At 38.6% G+C, this 19,374-nt stretch overlaps 1 protein-coding gene across 12 annotated transcripts in view; it reads left to right on the top strand.

Annotated features, from left to right (window-relative positions):
• myo6 (myosin VI) overlaps positions 1 to 19,374 on the top strand; it is a 122,441-nt gene that overhangs the window by 46,357 nt on the left and 56,710 nt on the right. For 8 of the 12 annotated variants that reach the window (XM_031902672.1, XM_031902674.1, XM_031902671.1 and 5 more), the window contains exons 8-13: positions 861 to 958; positions 4,235 to 4,399; positions 8,494 to 8,574; positions 10,612 to 10,620; positions 13,384 to 13,564; positions 16,728 to 16,872. In XM_031902672.1, coding sequence (XP_031758532.1) covers positions 861 to 958; positions 4,235 to 4,399; positions 8,494 to 8,574; positions 10,612 to 10,620; positions 13,384 to 13,564; positions 16,728 to 16,872 — 679 coding nt within the window. The remainder of the gene's footprint in view (positions 1 to 860; positions 959 to 4,234; positions 4,400 to 8,493; positions 8,575 to 10,611; positions 10,621 to 13,383; positions 13,565 to 16,727; positions 16,873 to 19,374) is intronic. The other 4 variants (XM_002936204.5, XM_004914515.4, XM_004914521.4 and 1 more) reach the window with 1 other exon arrangement.

The raw sequence follows: 19,374 nt of genomic DNA, 5'->3' as shown, positions 1-19,374 counted from the left end.
ACTTCATATCTAATGTTGTAGTTGTTGCACTGGTCTGTGTATAATTTAACACCAGTGGTTCCCAGTCTGTGAGCAGGCTCTCCACTTGCTCAGCCTAAATGACCAGTTAAGTTAAGGTTTAGGGAGAATGCATATTTGCTTTCATGGATACACCAAAAAAGTCCAACTCACCTATATATTCTTGGATATATAGCTGAATGCCTCATACACTGATATCCTATACCTGCAACCTTGTTATTATTAAAAGGGGGACTCTGACCAAGGGTTCAACCTCCACAGGGGCTTTTGCTAAAAAAATTCAGACAACCACTTACAGTATGTAAACTAACATTTATATTGATGATAAAGGTTACCAGGCTCATCACCTTTGCTGCAGATCACACACAGCAATTTACTCATGTAATTTTAAATATGAATTTCAAGTTTTTTTATATATATTATTTTGCGCCCTGTGGCTTGTGTACAACCCATCCTTCAATGTTTAAACAAATAGCAGGGACCCAGGTATATACAGAGCAGGCAGGATTTTCATTTGTATCCTTCTTGCAGTGAATTGCCTGCCTTGGAGGGAAGTTTTATCAATTCTATGTCTCTGATATTGTTGACCTACATCCTCTTTTATAGTGGTAAAGAAGATAGAAATAAAATGGGAATAAGACACCCCACTAAATAGGCTACATTTTTCATTAATATCTTCTGTTATGTATACATTCTTACATTAGACCATTAAAGGAAATTCACTTTTAGAGCAAATATTATGGCAGCTTCTAGTTCTCTGAATAAAGTTAACAATGTTTTCTGTTGCAGAATAATATGTTTTTTTTACTAAGCAAACAATAAATTATTCTTTCTGTAAACAGCCAACCCCCTTCTGGAAGCATTTGGAAATGCAAAGACTGTCCGCAATAACAACAGCAGTCGTTTTGGGAAATTTGTAGAAATTCACTTCAACGAAAAGGTTTGTGTCTAGACCAAATGTATTTTGGAATTGTAAAAGCACTACCTTTACACAAGGGGCCATTGTAATCAAATATGGAATATACTGCTTTGAGTATGAATGTTTCTTATTAGTACTAAACAATCAACACATACATTTCCATTGGGCAAAAATGAAATGCCCTAACCGATAAAAATATAGGAAAGGAATAACAAGGTAGGGGCCTTTTATGTTTTAGAACAGTTCCTTTTAAAAAAGAATTAAAAGTTGGTACATTATGAACACTTATTTTTGGGCCTAAGCAGATTTATTTGGTTCAATTATACGACAAATGAGGTAAGAGCTTTGAGGTTCTTGAATTATTAATATGTTTTGCCAAAGAACATCTTTTTTTTAACATGCATATTGCATTGCATAATAAAACGTTGTTTAAATGCATTAAGATTGCTGCAAGAGGTCTCAGAAATGAAGAGACCTCTAATGCAAAGCGAAAAATAATACAATGAACAGTTTTTTTGCATATACTGGTACACCTTTTGGTGATGAGAAAGGGGGGACAGTTCTGCCAAAAAAGTTACACTTTGTGATTTTGATCCTGTCTGTGTTCTGTAAATGTTGAGCAACACTGCATTTTCTTTTGTCTGGCATGACCAAGTAGATAAAAAGCACCCAAAAATACCTCCTGTGGCTCCTGTTCACTTTTTTGAAACTTAAAAATCTCTAGAAAGTGTTTTGAAATTTTAAATTCCTTAATTGCTTTAAGGCATTCACCATTGAATTTGAGTAGCAAGAGGCAACTTTCTTCTGGCTGAAAAGCCCCATGTATTGATAGCCATAACTTTAATGTGTTTGTCAAATCCTTAGACTGGCATTAAAAAAAAAGTAAGTAATGAGAGTTCTTTTCTGGCTGTTGTTTGCTATTGAGGTTACAGCCTTTAATATTGTCAAATCTTATCTCCCAATCTGTTCTTTCAAATAAACAGAAAACAAACAATATACAGGTTCCCAAGTGTCCGTGGAGTACATTTTGGCCTCACAGAAAAGGTTATTCTGTTGCTGAGGGAGCCTTTATTATGCAGTCCTCTGACAATGAAAGTAACCTTTCTCAAGAAAGTGCCAAACAAGTTCATTTATCTTCTGTGCTGACGCAATCCACTGTATAATATTCAGAGCCCTTTTATTCAGTTTTATTCTTGTCCATAAGTGCTTTTAATTGACGTGGGAATAATCTAGCAATGCAAGTAGATTTAATTTTTTTTTGTTCTCTTAATTGCAGGCCCAAAGGATTAGTCTGAGCATTTTTGTCATTCCAAATCATTCTTTGATTTGTAGATTTGTGTGATCCATGTAATTCCTTGGAAATACCCATCTCTACTAGCAAAAAGATGTTTTTTTTGGTGTGTACAGCTATTATATTTACATTGTGGAGCACAGGAACCTGGGTCCCAACCCCAGGAAAACAGTGCCACCTGCAATTAGTAACTCTTTATTCATGGGAGGCAGGTGGGGGGCATCACACAGTTGTAACTACATTCTGACATCTATGGGTCTTAAAACTTGGGTCATCTAGATGCACAGTGATGAGCAGTGGTGTAGGCAGGCAAAACCAGGTCCTGTACTTGTGTACGGCATGCACCCTCTGACAATGTGCTCTGCAGAGCATAGCCAGATCCTGGGAAGTGCTCTGTGTGTGAGTACTAAGGGGGTGTGCATTTCTGCCCCTTAGTGCTCTTGTAGTTTTGCCTAGGTTCTTAATAAATAGCCTCTATATTGTTTCCTGGGCATTTAGTTTTTTCCATTGCTTACATTTCGATAAGTTTTTCAGTTATTTTAAACAAAGCTTGATCTAATGCAGAGTCGACACTCCTAGAATGGCACATATGTGTTTCCAGGCTGAAAACCACCTCATTGACAGACAGTTGTCATTCACATCAGTGGCAGGTAGGATAGGCAGCGATCACTGGCTCTTAGTACCATTAGTATAAGATGGGTGTACCTGTGAATCGCAGCCGAGCTGTAATTATGAAGTTCTTTCACTGATGGAATGAAGATAATCTCTGATTGACTGCAAATACTTTCCTGATCTAACTAGGCCCCGTCTGACTTTGCTTATTTTCTGAATATCACTGGAGCCAATATTTGTGCTTATCCTGCAATTAATGCCTTACAGATCTCAGACTCACAGTTTGATGGCCATTATTATATGTTACAACACTAGCGTAACCATAGAGCATTGAGATCCCATGGGGGTTGTTTGGGAGATGGGGGTCTGGATCGCAGGGTCTGCTTCCTCAATAGCTGTAAATATCCCCATTGGGGTGAAAAGCTATTAGAGTGGCTGTGGCTGTGGCTAAGCAGCCGGGGTGGTTGTGGCCAAGCAGCCAGGGGTAAAGGTTTCACATAAAAAAACCAAAGTATTTGCCTATACTAAGCAACTGCTACAGCAAAACTGGAACTAAAGCCTAACTAAAGAATTAGACTAGAAATGTTGTACATTATATTTTGGGCTTCTGTACCAGCCCAAGTCAATCACAGCCCTTTAGCAGGGAAGATCTGTGTCTCCAAAGATGCCCCACTAGCTTTTTTTCTGTAATTCACTGCACACACTGTGTGCTGCTGTCAGGTACTGAGCTTAGGGACCAAATCACAATATACTGTAAATGTAAAATATAAATGTCGCAGCTCAGAAACCAGTGCAATTACCATCAGTGTATATGACAGGCCAGCCTATTTTACTGCTTGATAATTTGCTACGACCCCTAAGCTTATCTTCTCCAACAGCTGCTCAGAGCACACTGAGCATGTGAGTGTCACAGACACTTTCCAAGATGGTGACCCCCTCCCCGTGATAAATATGAAGTCCCGGATCATTGCTGCTATTGAGATGCTAAAACTTTGGGCTGGTGCAGGAAGTTCAGTATATAAAATATGGCATTTTAAGTTATGTAAAAGATGAAAACCTTTACATAAATGTGTCTGAATATTTTTCCTTATAAGCAGGGGCGCTGCTACCAAGAGGTAAGGTAATCTTGTCTCAGGTGGCAGTTCCCTGCAGGTTACCATGGGCTGCAAAAAGCCACTTCATGACACAATTGCCCTCTCTTCACTAGCAATGAGCCCCCCTCCTTGGTGGCATCAGAAAGGCTACCTCATGTGGCCCAGAATCACCCCTGCGTATATGTATTGTGTATAATCTCTTTTGTTTAAAAAGCTTTGACTGTTCTTCCACTAGCTCCAAACACTGCTACTACTTTACCTTGAATTCTTATTTGACATTTGATGTTTTTTCTTACCTAGAACTCTGTAGTTGGTGGATTTGTATCTCACTATCTTCTGGAGAAGTCTCGTATCTGTGTGCAGGGTCAAGATGAAAGGAATTACCACATCTTCTACCGGCTTTGTGCTGGAGCACCGGAGGACATTCGTCAGAAACTCTTCTTATGCTCCCCAGATACTTTCAGGGTATGTATAGCTTTCAAGTGCTTGATGAAAGTACTTAAAAGACTTCAAACTAATACATATCTACAGCTATGTGCAAGGGTCATATGGCTAGATAACCAGAAACCAAGAGCTACAACAAGGGCAGTTAATACATATGGATATGCACATCATTCACATTTGTGAGTTACTGCAGTTTAGATGCTGGTACATATTTTCTTTATTGAGGTTTGCAGAGGGGGTCATTTACGATTTGTGGAAGGTAGTGGGGGGAAAAAAACAGATGCAATCTGCCATTTTTTTGTGCTTTGCACCCTGCCTCCCGCACTAAATGAATTGGAGGACATCTTGGCTCTGTTTTATCGAAAGGCCTGCTGCTGCCCCTATGCATTTTTGAGGGGTGGACAGCATGTAGATGTATTCCTATCTTCAGTAAGATATAAATTATGTTTTAATATGTTAGGATTAGGAAAATATATTCTTGCAGTGTAAACTGCCCCTCCCCCCAAACTAAGTAATAACATGGCCATTGTAGGCTGCAGAGACTACTCCAAATGGATAATACAACCAAACAGGATTTGGATTTGTAGTTCTTGCAGGCGGAGCACATTAATCTTCCAGAGCAGTCTTAGGGGAAAAAAATCTATGATGATTACTTTTGAAACTGAACCTGTATGAAGGTGTCTTTCCGCGGACTTCAGGCAGCAAATAGAAATGTCAGAGCTATTGAAATGGCAATTACTTTAAAAGATAAATTGAAAGCAGCTTATGAATAAGATTTTAACGTGCTAGTCCTGTAGATGTCTCTGTGGATACATGACAATCTGCTATGTCTTTTTATACTTCTAAATCATATCTAGAGCTTTTTAATAAGGTGCCATCATTTTCTGTCTGTGTAAAGGATAAATGTAGTGTTGTGCTTGAAAAATTGCAATAGTTAAATATTGTGCCCTGATAGTCTGGTATTACATTAAAGGAGAGCGAAAACTCAATACATAAGTAGCGTAGAAATGCTACCCCTCATCTTACAGGTTTCTGTACAAGCCCACCAAACCCTTTAGCTGTGAATATTTGTGCTGCTGGAGTTGCAGCTCCCAAGATGTGCAGCTGCTGAGACATACAGATTATTACTGTTATGGGAATGCTAAACCACTGGTGCTGGTACAGTAAGTATATAGAAAATGGAGCATTTCTGCCCATATTGTTGCTTTAGGCTTTAGTTTTTTTTTTAATTTCCCAGCCTGTGTCTCTGCCGTATGGCAAGGTTACACTTACCAGTATTTAAGACACAATGTAATCAATTTTGACAGTACAGAACCCTCCTCCATCAGTTTTATAAAAGAAGACAAGTTTCGTTAATTTTAATTTAGGAAAACAAATGTTTGCATATTTATTCATAAAATAATGATAATATCCATGCTATCATCACTGAGAGTGCTTGACTTTGATTTTATTGTCAAGTACTGCAGTCAACAGAGCTAAAAGATGTCAGTGATAAAGGGCATGTGTGCTGATATGGGTTCTTAACACTAAGCTTTTGGTAGAGATTCTGCATCTCTACCTGCAGACTGAAATGACTGAAAACAGCCAGAAATTAATAAATACCAACATCTTCAAAAATGTTCTAGAAATGTACAGCTTTTTTTATATCATGAGGTTGTGCTTTTTGCTATGGACAAATCATCCTCTCTTGCTTGTGTGTTGGCCAGATTAATATAAAAAAGATATGTCATGCAAAGAGGTCTGTGGAAATCTTGGGTATGCTGGGTATATATAAAAATATATTGGAGGGCTTCATCTGGCACACAGGCCTTCATGTGGACAGTCCTCACATAAGGTGTCGTATTCCTATCATCTTTTAAATTTGTCTTCATTATTTGTTTTTTCAAATTTTTTTTAATTATTTACATTCCTTTTCTGCCACATCTGAGCTTTCAAATGGGGGTCACTAAGCCTGGAAGCCCTGAGACCACAATTTTATTTTTATTGGTAAATTTTATTGGGTATATTTCTATTTAGACCATCTCCCATTCATCTTCCAGTCCCTCATTTAAACCGCTGTCTGGTTGCTAGGATAAATAATGCCCTAGCAATCAGATAGCTGCGGAAATTCCAAACCATAAAAAATGAGAACCAGTTGCATATTGCCTAAGATTGTCTATATCTACACCATACCAACATTTCAATTAAAAGGTAAACTACCACTACCCATTTTGCAGTAAGAGGAGCACTTATGTAACTCATATTTAGACATATCTGAAATGCTTAAGAATGCATTATCACACTTCATAACATACTGTAAATTTTGCAAGGTTTGGTAACAACATATACAACTAATTTAAAATCTAGGTTTTCAAGGGTTCCCAAACTGTGGGGCTGGCATGAGTTAATCACAAGGTCAGGTTAGGGTGAGGTTTGAGGTCAATGCTTATTTACTGTACTTAATATTTCTGCCCTATGTGTGTTTAGAGATACATTTAGGACATATATCAGTCAGAATCAGGCTAGAAAGTACCATGGAACTAGCACTGCATTAAGCCAGGGATGAGGTCCTCACCCTACAGCTTCTCAGCACCAGTGTTATATACCCTGTTTTCCCGAAAATAGGACATCCTCCGAAAGTAAGGAACCCCCCCGATTTTTCACCCCCTCGGAAAATAAGGCACCCCCCTGAAAATAAGACACCCACCCAAACGATGGAATAAATGTGTACTGTATTCTTCTTCATGGAAAAATAAGACATCCCCTGAAAATAAGACCTAGTGCATATTTTGGAGCTTAAAAAAATATAAGACAGTGTCTTATTTTCGGGGAAACACGGTAGTTATTGGTCTAGTAGCTAAATGATAAAATAAACCATGTTTTTCATAATTTGGATGGCAAAAAAAGATCCATTAGTTTGGTGACCTTCCCAAACAAGTTTTTTTTTTTTTTTTATTTCTGTGTATGGCCAGTTTTAGGCAGATCCATACAACAAGTCTAGGTATAATGACTCTCTCACTTGTTCATGTAATGTTGATCATGTAAATTCAGCTCAGATATATTTCAACAGGATTGTATTCTCCCTACCCTTCCCCTCTAACTCAGGGCTGCCTGACTAGATCCCCGCGGGCAGGAATTGTATGCCCCTCCGTCTGATCAAGGGCTTCATAGGCTTTTGTGTATCAGTATTGAACAGGGAGCACATATTTTTGCTACATGGAAAAATGTTTTCATAACTATTACTGCAATGCTAATTTCTTTTCTCATTATAAAAACACCCTCATCTAATAAAAAAAAAATAAATAAACAGACCACTAAGCAGAACTTACTTAAAAGTCACATTTGTGCCCATGTAAAATATTAGAATGAGACAGATTCTCTTTTTTCATGCAGATATGTCGTGTTCATGTATTGTGCTTTCCAAAGTTTGACAGGGGTTTTATTTGGTCCTTACATATGGCGCTCCATGGTGACATATAATATCCTTGTATTTTTCTATATGGGGTATTTAATTCACACACGTATAGATAATGTGTATGTGTGTGTGTGTCTATATATAGATTGTAAGCTCTACGGGGCAGGGACCTCCTTCCTCTTGTGTCCTCGACTCTTAACTTATTGCTGCTGTATTTATCTGTATTTATTATTATACTTTGTATTTATCTATTATCTTATTAACACCCTGTTTGTATTAATGTATTCTACTGTACAGCGCTGCGTACATAAGTAGTGCTTTATAAATAAAGATATACATACATACATATATGTGGAAAGAGGTGGATTTTATTTTTTTGCCATCTCAAGGTTGCAAAGCTAAAGACCGATTAAAACCAAAGATTACAGTGTAACTTGAGTGACATTTCCAGGACAAAATGATTATACTTCTTTTTATGATAATGTTACAGAATAGCTTTCCAATTCATACTCAACTGCCAATTATATCATTGTTCCCTTACTGTGCAGCTTCAGAGCTGCTCTGGCACTTAAGTGTTTGGAGTTTGTGAGATGAATGCTAAAACGCAGACACTGTAAGGTTTGGCCAATTTTGGGTATGTGATAATAAATACTTTGCATGTAAATGATTGTATTTTTCTGTCTTTGGGACCATATTAATTCAATTTATTTGTCGTTACCAGTACCTCAATCGTGGCTGTACAAGATATTTTGCTTCAAAAGACACTGATAAGCAGATTCTGCAAAACCGCAAGAGTCCTGAGGTATGGTAAATTAATAATTGTCTGAAATGTGGTGAATTGTTGTTAGCTTTTGATAAATATTCCCCATAGAGAGAGATGAGAGAATGAGGATGCAGAGAGAAGATGCAGGGAGAATAGAAAAGGACATGTGCAGAAAGAAAGAGGCTATGTAGGGAAACCCTTGTGCTAATAAATATCTTGCCACTGCAAGCTATTGTATATGTGTGCTTTCAGTCATTCCCTGGTCTGAGCTGGTGGGACGTGCTCTTTTTGTAGCCTTTTAAGGCATGAATAATGAAGTGTTATAGCAACACATCTCAGATCCACAACTGTGATGCTGTTTGCCACTACGGCTACCAACTTCAATTCAGAGATCTGTAAAACTGCCAGGAAACATGGTGGACTAACTTGCACATGTAAGCAATAAAAAAAAACCATTGTATTTCTCTCGAGGTGGCAGATACTCTACATATACTTTATTCTGTGGAAAGACCTTGTTACCATTATAACTCATGTTTTTGCAGTTAACAGTCAGAAGAGCAAGCCTGCACTCGCTGCAGGGCCGTAGGGTATAGCGGTACAAATTATGTAGCACTAGCTGTAATTTTGTGCTGGCAAACCTTTGGGAATTCTTGTTTCTGTCAATAACAAGAACATATTCATTCATAGCTGCACACATATAGAGACTTTTGGGCTTGTTTATTAAAACAGAGCAAAGCTATTAAAAAAGACACAGAGTGTTTCTGTACCATTTTCCCCAGAATTCTAGAACAACTGCAAGGGATTCTGGAGTTGTAAACTGGGCAATTTGTACACAGGTTGTACCTTCTGTATGAGGGGTGTCAAAATACTTGGTAATTACTAGCCCAATGTTTATTAAAGGAACAGTAACACCAGGTAGATAAAATATTATGTACTATTGCCCTGCATTGGTAAAACTGGTCTGTTTGCTCCAGAAACACTACTATAGATTTATATAAACAAGCTGCTGTGTAGTGATGGAGGCAATTGAAATACGGCAAAATGGCACAGGTGAAATAGTGGCAAACGGATAAGCTCTGTAGAACTCCATTGTATTCAGTGTAACTTATCTGCTTTCTGATTGGATCCCTGATTCCAAAGATTGAAAGAAAATCATGATACTCGTACAAGCAATTTCCCAACATCCCTTAGACACAGAGGAGAGTATTTATTAACATTAAAGACAAACATCAGCAGTGATCTTACCCATAACAACCAATCAGCAATTAGATTTGAATGGTCACCTACAAGTTAGAAATCAAAAACCTTATTGGTTGCTATGGGCAACATCACCAGTGATGTTTGGCTCCAGTGTTAAATAATATACCCCAGAATGTAATGAATCTGCTTGTTTGGGAACAGACTAACGTATGAAACTCTTGCATGTTGTTGGGGAAAGGTTTGACCTTAAATTAATTACATCTTGATAAAGAATAATTGTCAGGGCAGATGAATATGGGCTTGTATGTGGCCATCATAATAGGATGCCCTGGTGTGTGTAATAAGCGAGGTGCTTGCAGATTTCCATTTGTCTTTTTCTAAATGCTGATAGGAAGTATTGAATATGGTAATAATCCCTCTTTCCCTAGCTATGTAGCTTGGCAGCTGGGTCATTTATTAAAGTGACCACAGAGATGTTCCCAACTCTTTATTAACCTTTGGGCCCTGCATTTGCATAATGTACTGCAGGGCCGGCTAGAAGCTATCATACAAGAGTTTGCTGTTGAAAGAAACGAAGAAAAAAACTTCAGATAATTGATGGCGCTAGCTGTAGGCTTTGTCTGCATATTCGATGGGAACAAATGGAGTTGAAAATTAGCAAATAATCAAAGAAAAAAAGTCTCTAATCATGTGTATACTTATAGCAAGTCTAAAATAATTACCCAGGAGCTATTTTGAAGACCTCTTATATTCCTGGGATTGCACGGTATTCTAGCCTTTTACCATTTGCTTTGAAACCAGGTTTCCAGAACTGAATGTTGCAGTAAGTAATTATCTGACCTGCTTTTTTCCTCCACTTTTTCCATATATAATCAGGAGGATGAGGTATTTTTTTTTTTTTTTTTTTTTGCATTTATTAGTCTAGTGTTGCTTGTGTGTAGATAAGTGTGGGGTGACATTCTTAGCAGCTGCATGGTAACTGTGTTTTAGGCGAAAAAGTGCAGCCTTCTTAAGCTCTTACTTTCTGAGACTTATAACAATGTCCAGCTGCTCATATTGCATGAATAGCAAGGGCTCATTTACGACCGCAAGTGCAGTGAGCAAAGTGTAATTTTAAATACAAGCGCCATGTTTTTCCCATAATGCAGCATTTTCCCCCAGAATCCCCAACTCACCCGAGGGAATTGCCCCTGACTTATTTGCGGCTGATGCATCAAAATGAATGCAGTTGTACTCACTTAGCCCTGAAGCTATTGCCTAGTCTGGAGTTGGCAGGAGCTCCATGGTGCCCCTGTGTCAGTTGGCACAGCAGTACTCATTTAAAGGAGAAGGAACATTAAAATCACTGGGGGTGCCAAATGTTTGGCATTCCCCCCCCCCCCGTGATTAAGATTGTTTTCCTGATATTAGAAAATCACACCAGCCTGGTGCACATGCAGGCGAGCGATTCTCTAACTTCCATCTCCCTCCGCTGCGATCCTGCGGGTGCACATGTGCAGTAGAGTCAAAAAGGCGACTTTTTTGTTAAAGGGTGTCTTTTCACTCTACTGCACATGTGCAGCCAACACAAAGAAAGAAGGTGCATTTTTCTGCTAATAAGCGCACCAGCCCATAAGTCAGTGATCCCGAACCAGTGGTTCTTGAGCAACATGCTGCTTACCAACCCCTTGGATGTTGCTCCCAGTGGCCTCAAAGCAGGTGCTCACTTTTTAATTCCTGGCTTGGAGGCAAGTTTTGGTTGCATAAAACCCAATGTAAAGCCAAACAGAGCCTTCTATGGGCTGCCTGTCCACATAGGGGGTACCAAATAGCCAATTATAGCTCTTATTTGCACCCCCATGAACATTTTTTCATTCTTGTGTTGCTCCCCAACACTTTTTCCATTTGAATGTGGCTCACATGTATAAAAGGTTGGGGATTCCTGAGGTAAGTGAATACAATCACTGGGGCACCCCCCAATGATTCAACATTTCCTTCTCCTTTAAGAACAGAAGGCAGGAGGAAAGCAGCGGCTGCAAGCACAACTATATGGAAGTTCAAGGACCACATTTTGACCTTTAATGAATGGATTCACATGCAACTGACTGGAGGGAAATTTGCACAAATGCAAATGTGCTTGTGGTCGTAAAGGTCCCCCTTGTATCTCTTAAAAGTAGAGTAAGGCTAATGTCCCACGAGGAGATTAGTCGCTGCGATTTTTAAAAAGCGAGTTCAAGCGACTAGTCATTCGTTTTGTCTCTACATAAAGAATGATATGAATCTCCAGTACCTAAACCGACGATACTACTTTGAATCGTATATCACCCCATATCGCTACGGAGAAAGCATTGTCATTCAATACTATTGGAATTGCTTAAAGGAAAACCCGTTGGGTGGGAAGTCACTGCGATTGTTAGCGATTCCCCCATTGGAAATGGGAATATGGAATATGACATACTGATTTGTGGGAAATGGAATCGCTGCATTGTTGAAATCTCTAGCAATCGCTTGTTAGTGAAAGACGAACGACTTGTCACTGGAACTCACTTTTTAAAGATCACAGCGACTAATCTCCCCGTAGGACATTAGCCTTACACTGCTCTGCATGTATTATTCTTTGGTTTTTGAGACACTCACTATATAAATATATGGTATAAAAATACATTTACCTCCACTAACCAAAGAAAAAATGCTTTAGGTTAGGGATTTTTAACAATTTGCACTGCAGCTCTTGTGAACTGTGTAGCTCAAAGCATCTTTAGACTGCCAACTTATGGTGTTGGGAGTTTATAACATTTGATGGGTTTAGTTAAGTTAGTGCTTGCATCTTTGTGTCGAACTGCTTTTCTATCACTCTGCTGTCCAACTAAACTCGCACTGGCCTTACAGACGGCTTTGCATTTTTAAGGGCATAGTCATAAAACTTGAGAGGATGGGGAATGAATCTTTTTACAAATAGTTATGCCATTGTTCATGTTTTATTTGGGAGTTAATCAACCTGCATCCAATCACAGACTGATTCAACCTTACAAGTTGATATAAGTATCAGTTGCTAAATTGGAATTCCGGTAATAATAGGCATTTTATAGAATTGCATAAATACGTTAGCCTGGCCCTAAATCATACTCATACAGTTACTAACTTATCATACACATAACTTCTAACTTAAGTTGGCAAGCCCATGTCAATGCTTGTCAGGTAACACTGACATGAAAAAAGATAGTAAAGCATCCCAGGCTGCTATTGCCTCACAGGGGGTAACATTAACACTTCTCAGGAATTTACCATTCATATCTATGTGGGCTGCTTTGGTAACATTGGTGCCTTGTTTATTGGCTAATAAAAAACAGGCTAAAAGGTGCAGAATAATCCCATGTGCCATTGCCCTTGACTTGAGCTCTTTTATAAAGGACTTCACTGCCCTTGTTAAGCTGTAAATATTAAGCTTCTTTGGGAAAGCTACTTCTGACACTAGAAAGTTATTTCATTGCATTCGAGGAATTTTTAACTCTGTTAAGCTTATTTATTGTGCGGTCCTGCTTTGCATGTGTGTGTTTTCCACTTTATTTTGTGTTGAGAAATCTTCATTTTAGCTGTACAGAATTGCAAAAGGTAATCATGAACCTGCTTCATTTGCTGACTGCCATATCTGGGAACATTGTATTTTAGTACTTAAAGCATGGAGCACTGAAGGACCCTCTGCTGGATGACCATGGAGATTTTAATCGAATGTGCATAGCTATGAAAAAGATTGGCCTGGATGACACAGAGAAACTAGATCTGTTCAGAGTGGTTGCTGGAGTCCTGCATCTCGGAAATATTGATTTTGAAGAAGCTGGGAGTACCTCTGGTTAGATGTCATTTTCTTCCATTATTATTACACTAGTGTAAATGTCCTATGAATGGACCTGAGCTTGATTTGAAGCACACAGCACAATGTTCTGTTAAAGGGCAAAAATAAATGCTCTGGGAGGAATTCAGTTCAGTGGTATATTATGACAGCACTTCAAAAACACGTAGGTTTTAAATAATATGAATTTAGAATATAGTGCTTGAGTACATGAAATGACAATTTAGATTCTAAGGAAAGGACAAGGGCAGCTGCTCAGGTGATTTGTAAAGGTTGCTTCCCAACAATAGCTATTCAGTGCTCCCAGACTGCTGCATTGCAGGTGTACTGCAGTGCCAGCCTTTCCAGGAGTCAGTAGCTGTGTTGATAGAGTGACCACACAATCAACCCTGTGTTATTGGCATTGTTCCCTTTTCAAAAGGGTCCCATACAAAAGCCTTTATCTTTTTATTGTCAGGATGGTCTTTTAGTATTTTGCTGTTCCTTGATCATAACTCTACTAGTTATACTGTTATAGAGAGAGAAGTGAAAACAGGGATGAAGCACCCATGGCCACCTGTTGTTAAACTACAACTCCCAGCATACCTTGACACTTTTATTGCTTTAAAAAATGCAGCACTGAGAAACACCAAAGCATGTGGTTAATAATGCAAATAAATGCAGTCTCCAAAAAGTACAGAGCCATTTTGCATGTGTGTGTGCCATTTAAAAAAATTGGAACTCCTATTTCAAGCAAGCTCCAAATTACAGGCAGGCCATCTCCCATTTAAGCAAATAATTCAGTTTTTTAAAATGTATTTCTTTTTCATCTTTAATAATAAAACAGTAGCATGTACTTAGTAGCATCAAGCCATAATGGTGACAAGGCTCTCATATTGTGTTCAGTGGTGTAACAATAAAGGAAGCAGATTTAGGGAACAGGGGCCTCTTCCTTCCACCTGCTCTCTCTTGTCCCCCGGCCTGCTCACATAAAAATCCCCACTCCCTGCCCATACTTAGATAGGAGAGCTGGCAGGTAGCTATAGGCTAGCAGGCTGGGAGATGAGAGAGAGAGCTGGTGGAGGGAAGAGGGTCAGGGGCTGGTAGGGTTTGCTACTATGCGCTGGGCTCTTCTGAAGATTTTTCTGCAGGGGGGCTAGGCCAGAGTAGTTATACCACTGATTTTGTTTATTAAATGCTACTTAGTAGAGTTAAGGTGGTCATATACTGATTTAAGCTGCCATTTCCGGCGCTTTAGACTGATTTAGCAGCTTATTTGCCCATGTATGGGGCTTTTCGAAGGGCCTACACAACCAATATTTGCCTGAAATGTGAACTAGTGGCAATTAGCAGGTTTGATTTTATATCTACAGCTTGAGGACCACATCAGCTCCTGGGTGTGGTCCTTTCCCGATGGTCTGCCTGTCATTGTGATACAATCAATTGACCCTAGGGCTAAATGATCAGATCAGCCCAATATCACCCACCTTGGGTGGGCATATTGTGCAAAGAGCCGCAACATCACCAAACAAATGGATCTTGTAAAATATGGGCAGCTTTAAGGTATGGGGACCCAAATTGTGGGAAAGACCTTATGCTGAAAACCCCTAGGTCCCAAGAATTCAGGATAATAGATATTAGTTATTAATTGATATATTTGGTTATGCCACTATTGTAAATGGGCACCATTTAAATGCTGGTTAAAATGAAAAGCTTTGCAAACAACCACAGCATAACAGAACTTGAAAACTCCGAAACTGAAACAGTTTCATATATTTAAAACCAATAATTGTTTATTTTACTGTGATTTTGATCAATATTCTGACTGAAGCAGCAAAGCTCTGAATCTGCTACCTTTCTGTCCTTGACCAGTCAATGGGATGCTTTTTGTTTAAGGGTCAAATCTGAGAGTATGCTCCAAGCTTATTAAGATATTAGATTATTAATAATTTTAATTATGAACTCATTAAAAAATAAAGTGTAGTTTAATTGACTCAATCTGCAGTATCTTATAGTTGAGATTTTTTTGCCTATTGAATTCAATCATCAGTTAATTGATTTCCTGGTTGAAGTTTTACTGCTTACGCACAGAGAGATTTAAATTGCTTTAAGCAATAAATGGGCTAAGGGCAATGTGAGGCTTGGGTAGAATGGGTTTTATTATGAACAATATTTTATGGTGAGGGATAGCAGCTAAAATATGGAAATGTGATCAATATCCATAAAACGCTTTAAGTTTATACATTACAGGTATGAAATCCCTTGCCTGGAAACCTGTTATGCACACACTCTGAATTAGGGGAAGGCCATCTCCCATAGACTCAATAATCAAATTATTAACATTTTTTAAAGGAGAAGGAAAGGAGAAGGTCCCTAGCATTCTGGATAACCGGTCCCATACATATTTCCAGTTTTGGAATGTGAATTTATTGTGTACTTAAATTTTAGACAGAGTTATGTTCTCGTTCATAAGGCTCTGTCGGGGAAATTCAGTTACTGGGGACCACTTGAGGTGAGTGATGACAAAGTTTATATCTTTGGATCCTGAACTCACAAAAGAGTCAGAACAAAAGAATTGGGCAGTTAGCATAGAGACATTGCTTAACAACATGCAGGACCAAAGAAAAGAAATTGCACTCATGATGTAACATAGGCGTTCTGGCTTGAAGGGGCATAGTGAAACGGGCACCATGGGCACTCTGGAACCAGAATTGTCCTCTTACAGGGGTGCAGTGCTATGGGTGAACTCCACATATGCAAAAAATTGTTCTTTGCCATGCAAGGCCTGACCCGTGCCTTGCTCTATGTCGTTTGATGTTCTTAGATTTGTAATCCAAAATAGCTGCAGGCCTGTAAGCTTGACATGCTAGCCCTATAGATTTTTTTCTTTCAGTTCCTTTCACATCAAGCTGCTTTACATCCATTGGTAATCAGATTTGCTTGACAATTTTCTGCACCTGTTGATTCCATTATAGTAACAGAAACACATGGGGCTATTGAAATGATAATGGTTGTAACATAATGTGTGTTTATTTCTACTAGATAAATGCTTTAAAAACTGCAGATTACTCAATACCTGTTTTTTGTCAGATTTTATCCCCCTGTGTTGTTGACGAATGCTTGTAACTGCTTATTTACCCATGTGAAGGACTTAATCGTGACAGTTCTTTTTATCAATCACCAGGTGGCTGTACCCTGAGAAAGAAATCCAGCGAGTCCTTACAATGCTGTGCTAAACTCCTGGGCCTTGATCAAGATGATCTGCAGGTTAGCCTCACTAGCAGGGTGATGCTCACGACAGCAGGGGGCACCAAAGGCACAGTTATAAAGTAAGCACTCATAGCTCTCTTTATTTGTAAATCAGTACAAACAATAACATAGGGCAAAAGCATTATTTCTTGGATGCTGCATTTCACTCTGGTATGGGAAAAAATAGCTCCATACCCTGAAAACATTTTTTCTTATCTCATTGCTGTGCAGCAGCTGCTGGAACATGAGAAGTGATGCACACATTATTAAATCCAGTATAAAAATAATGAGCGACCTAACCTGCAGCAAAGAGTGCTGTATAAGATGCTCTTCCCCGTTTACATTTTCCTTTTCTTCAGAGAAGACTGAGTGGAAAGTATTATGTACAAGAAAGCCTGTATTCCAGACATTCCCATTATCACCAATTAAATACCCTGTGTGTACACTTAAGGTCTATATAATGCAAAATTTGTATTTGGTAAATTTGCAGTCCATTGCAGTTCTAACTACTTATAGCTGTTTTCCCTACATCTGCCCCTTTTACATTTTAAGACTTAGATTCATACTGTATAAGTCTGTATAGCGACTACACTTCATAATTATGATACTGGCCAAACATAGGCAAAGTCTGCCTCCCTGTCAGTGATCTGACCATGGACATTAGTAGTGTACATTGCAAAAGCATTTCCCATATGGATATTCAGGATCACTGACAGGGATGTAGCAGGCGGGCCTACAGCATCTGTGAAAACACTACAGAGGCCTGGGGGGGGGGTACACTACTTAGTCCCTCCAGAGTCAACTGCAGTGAACTGCCAATGCTGCAAGAATCTTCTTATTTCAGAGGTTTCTGGCACAGGAACCCAACCCTTGGGTCCACTAGCCATGCAGTAATGCCCAGCATACTCAGAGTAACACTTTCTGCATATTTACTTTACCGAAACAGTCCGTGTATTGGGCCTTTATTTTGTTAAATGTTGTGTGTCCTGGGTATATCTGTCTTCATCTGCCTTTTTTTTTCATGTATGAGACAAACATGTACAATTTGCATAAACCTTCATAAACAAATGAGCAAGATTAAAAAGGCCTTTACATGCCTTATGCCGTACACATAACATAGGGTTAGTAGTGAGAAGGAATCCAAATGCAAACCATTTAAAGCCACATTACTTAAATCCTTTAAATCAGTTCTTCAGGAATTTGATTTATGGCTTTTTTTAATCGATTTCATATTGGTAATTTCTCAGAAAGGAACGAATGGTTTAGGTACTACCCCCTCTCGATACTGACCTGTAATTTTTATAAATAGGTAAAGGACCTGTTTATCAAGAATTCTTAGTCTGGTTTTGATAAGGGGTCTTTTCATCATTTGGATCTCAACGCCTTAAGTTAACTTAAAAATCGTTTAAACAATAATTGAATTCAGTAGGATTGTTTTCCTCCATTAACTATTAATTATATTTTAGTTGGGATAAAAATTTGAATTATTTGATTATAATGGAGTCTGTGGGAGATGGCCTTCCCATAAGTCTGAACTTTCTGGATAACGGATCCCATACCTGTATTAAAAGCATGCCTTCCTAAGTTTTGTAGGAAGTATATTCTTCTTACTGTTCATCATAGAGAATTATAGCTTACTATGTGTGGATGTGGGGCTTGATATTCTGCGAAAAACCTTTCCAGTAATGTTATGACTATATATAAAGTGATTGAGTGGTAATTCTGCCTGTCAGAAAATGCCTGGGGAATTAAGCACTTCTCATGGCGAATATAAAGAAAGGGCACTTTCGTTCCTAGGAGAAGCAGAACACAGAAATAATACAAAGTTCTTATCTCTCAAGGAGGCACATACCCTTTTAGTAACTACTATATATGCTAAAAGTCTTGTTTAATTAAAATAATCAGCATAATATGGAAACACCATGAACCCTCAACAGGTTAACCTCAGGTACACTGTCAGCTTCAACATCCCTTTTAACTTCTCGCCCTCATATGTAATGAAAGGCACACATTTAGCCCAGCAACACTTTGTTCCCAATTGACTTTACTACGGCCTACCATAAGAATGTTACAGTGGCGTACACTGTGCCTCTGGGTACATACACTATTTTGTAATTGAACTGATTGAAATCTTATGAGCAATAAATGAATCTCAAGTCAGAGACATAAAAAACAGCTGGCATAACCAGTAGCAACCCATAAGGGGACCAGTAAATGCTTCCTGCTGATCAGTTTCTATAGATGATTAGACCTGTAGCAAACTTTTCAGCTTTCAAAACTTGAACCCTTTGTATTCTAGTTTATTTTAGTTCTAACGTGTCAAGTTTATTTACTAAAGGTGGGTATACCTGAGCTATTGATATCTTGCACTGTATTTCTGGCATGTCAAGGGTTTATTAAAGTGTACAACAGTGTCCATTATTGTGGCCATGTATTTTAGTAATGCAGTTTACAGTACACAGTGCATTATTCCTGACATGTCTGTAGTTAAAGCGGACCTGTCACCCTAAGAAATAAGTCCAAATTATTTTCTATATTGTTAGTTGAGCAAAATAAACTTTACTTACTCTATATAAATAATA

Source organism: Xenopus tropicalis, chromosome 5 (assembly GCF_000004195.4).
Source record: "Xenopus tropicalis strain Nigerian chromosome 5, UCB_Xtro_10.0, whole genome shotgun sequence".
NCBI lineage: Eukaryota > Metazoa > Chordata > Amphibia > Anura > Pipidae > Xenopus > Xenopus tropicalis.
Note: the sequence above shows the minus strand (reverse complement) of the source record. Positions and strands in the feature narration are given on the sequence as shown.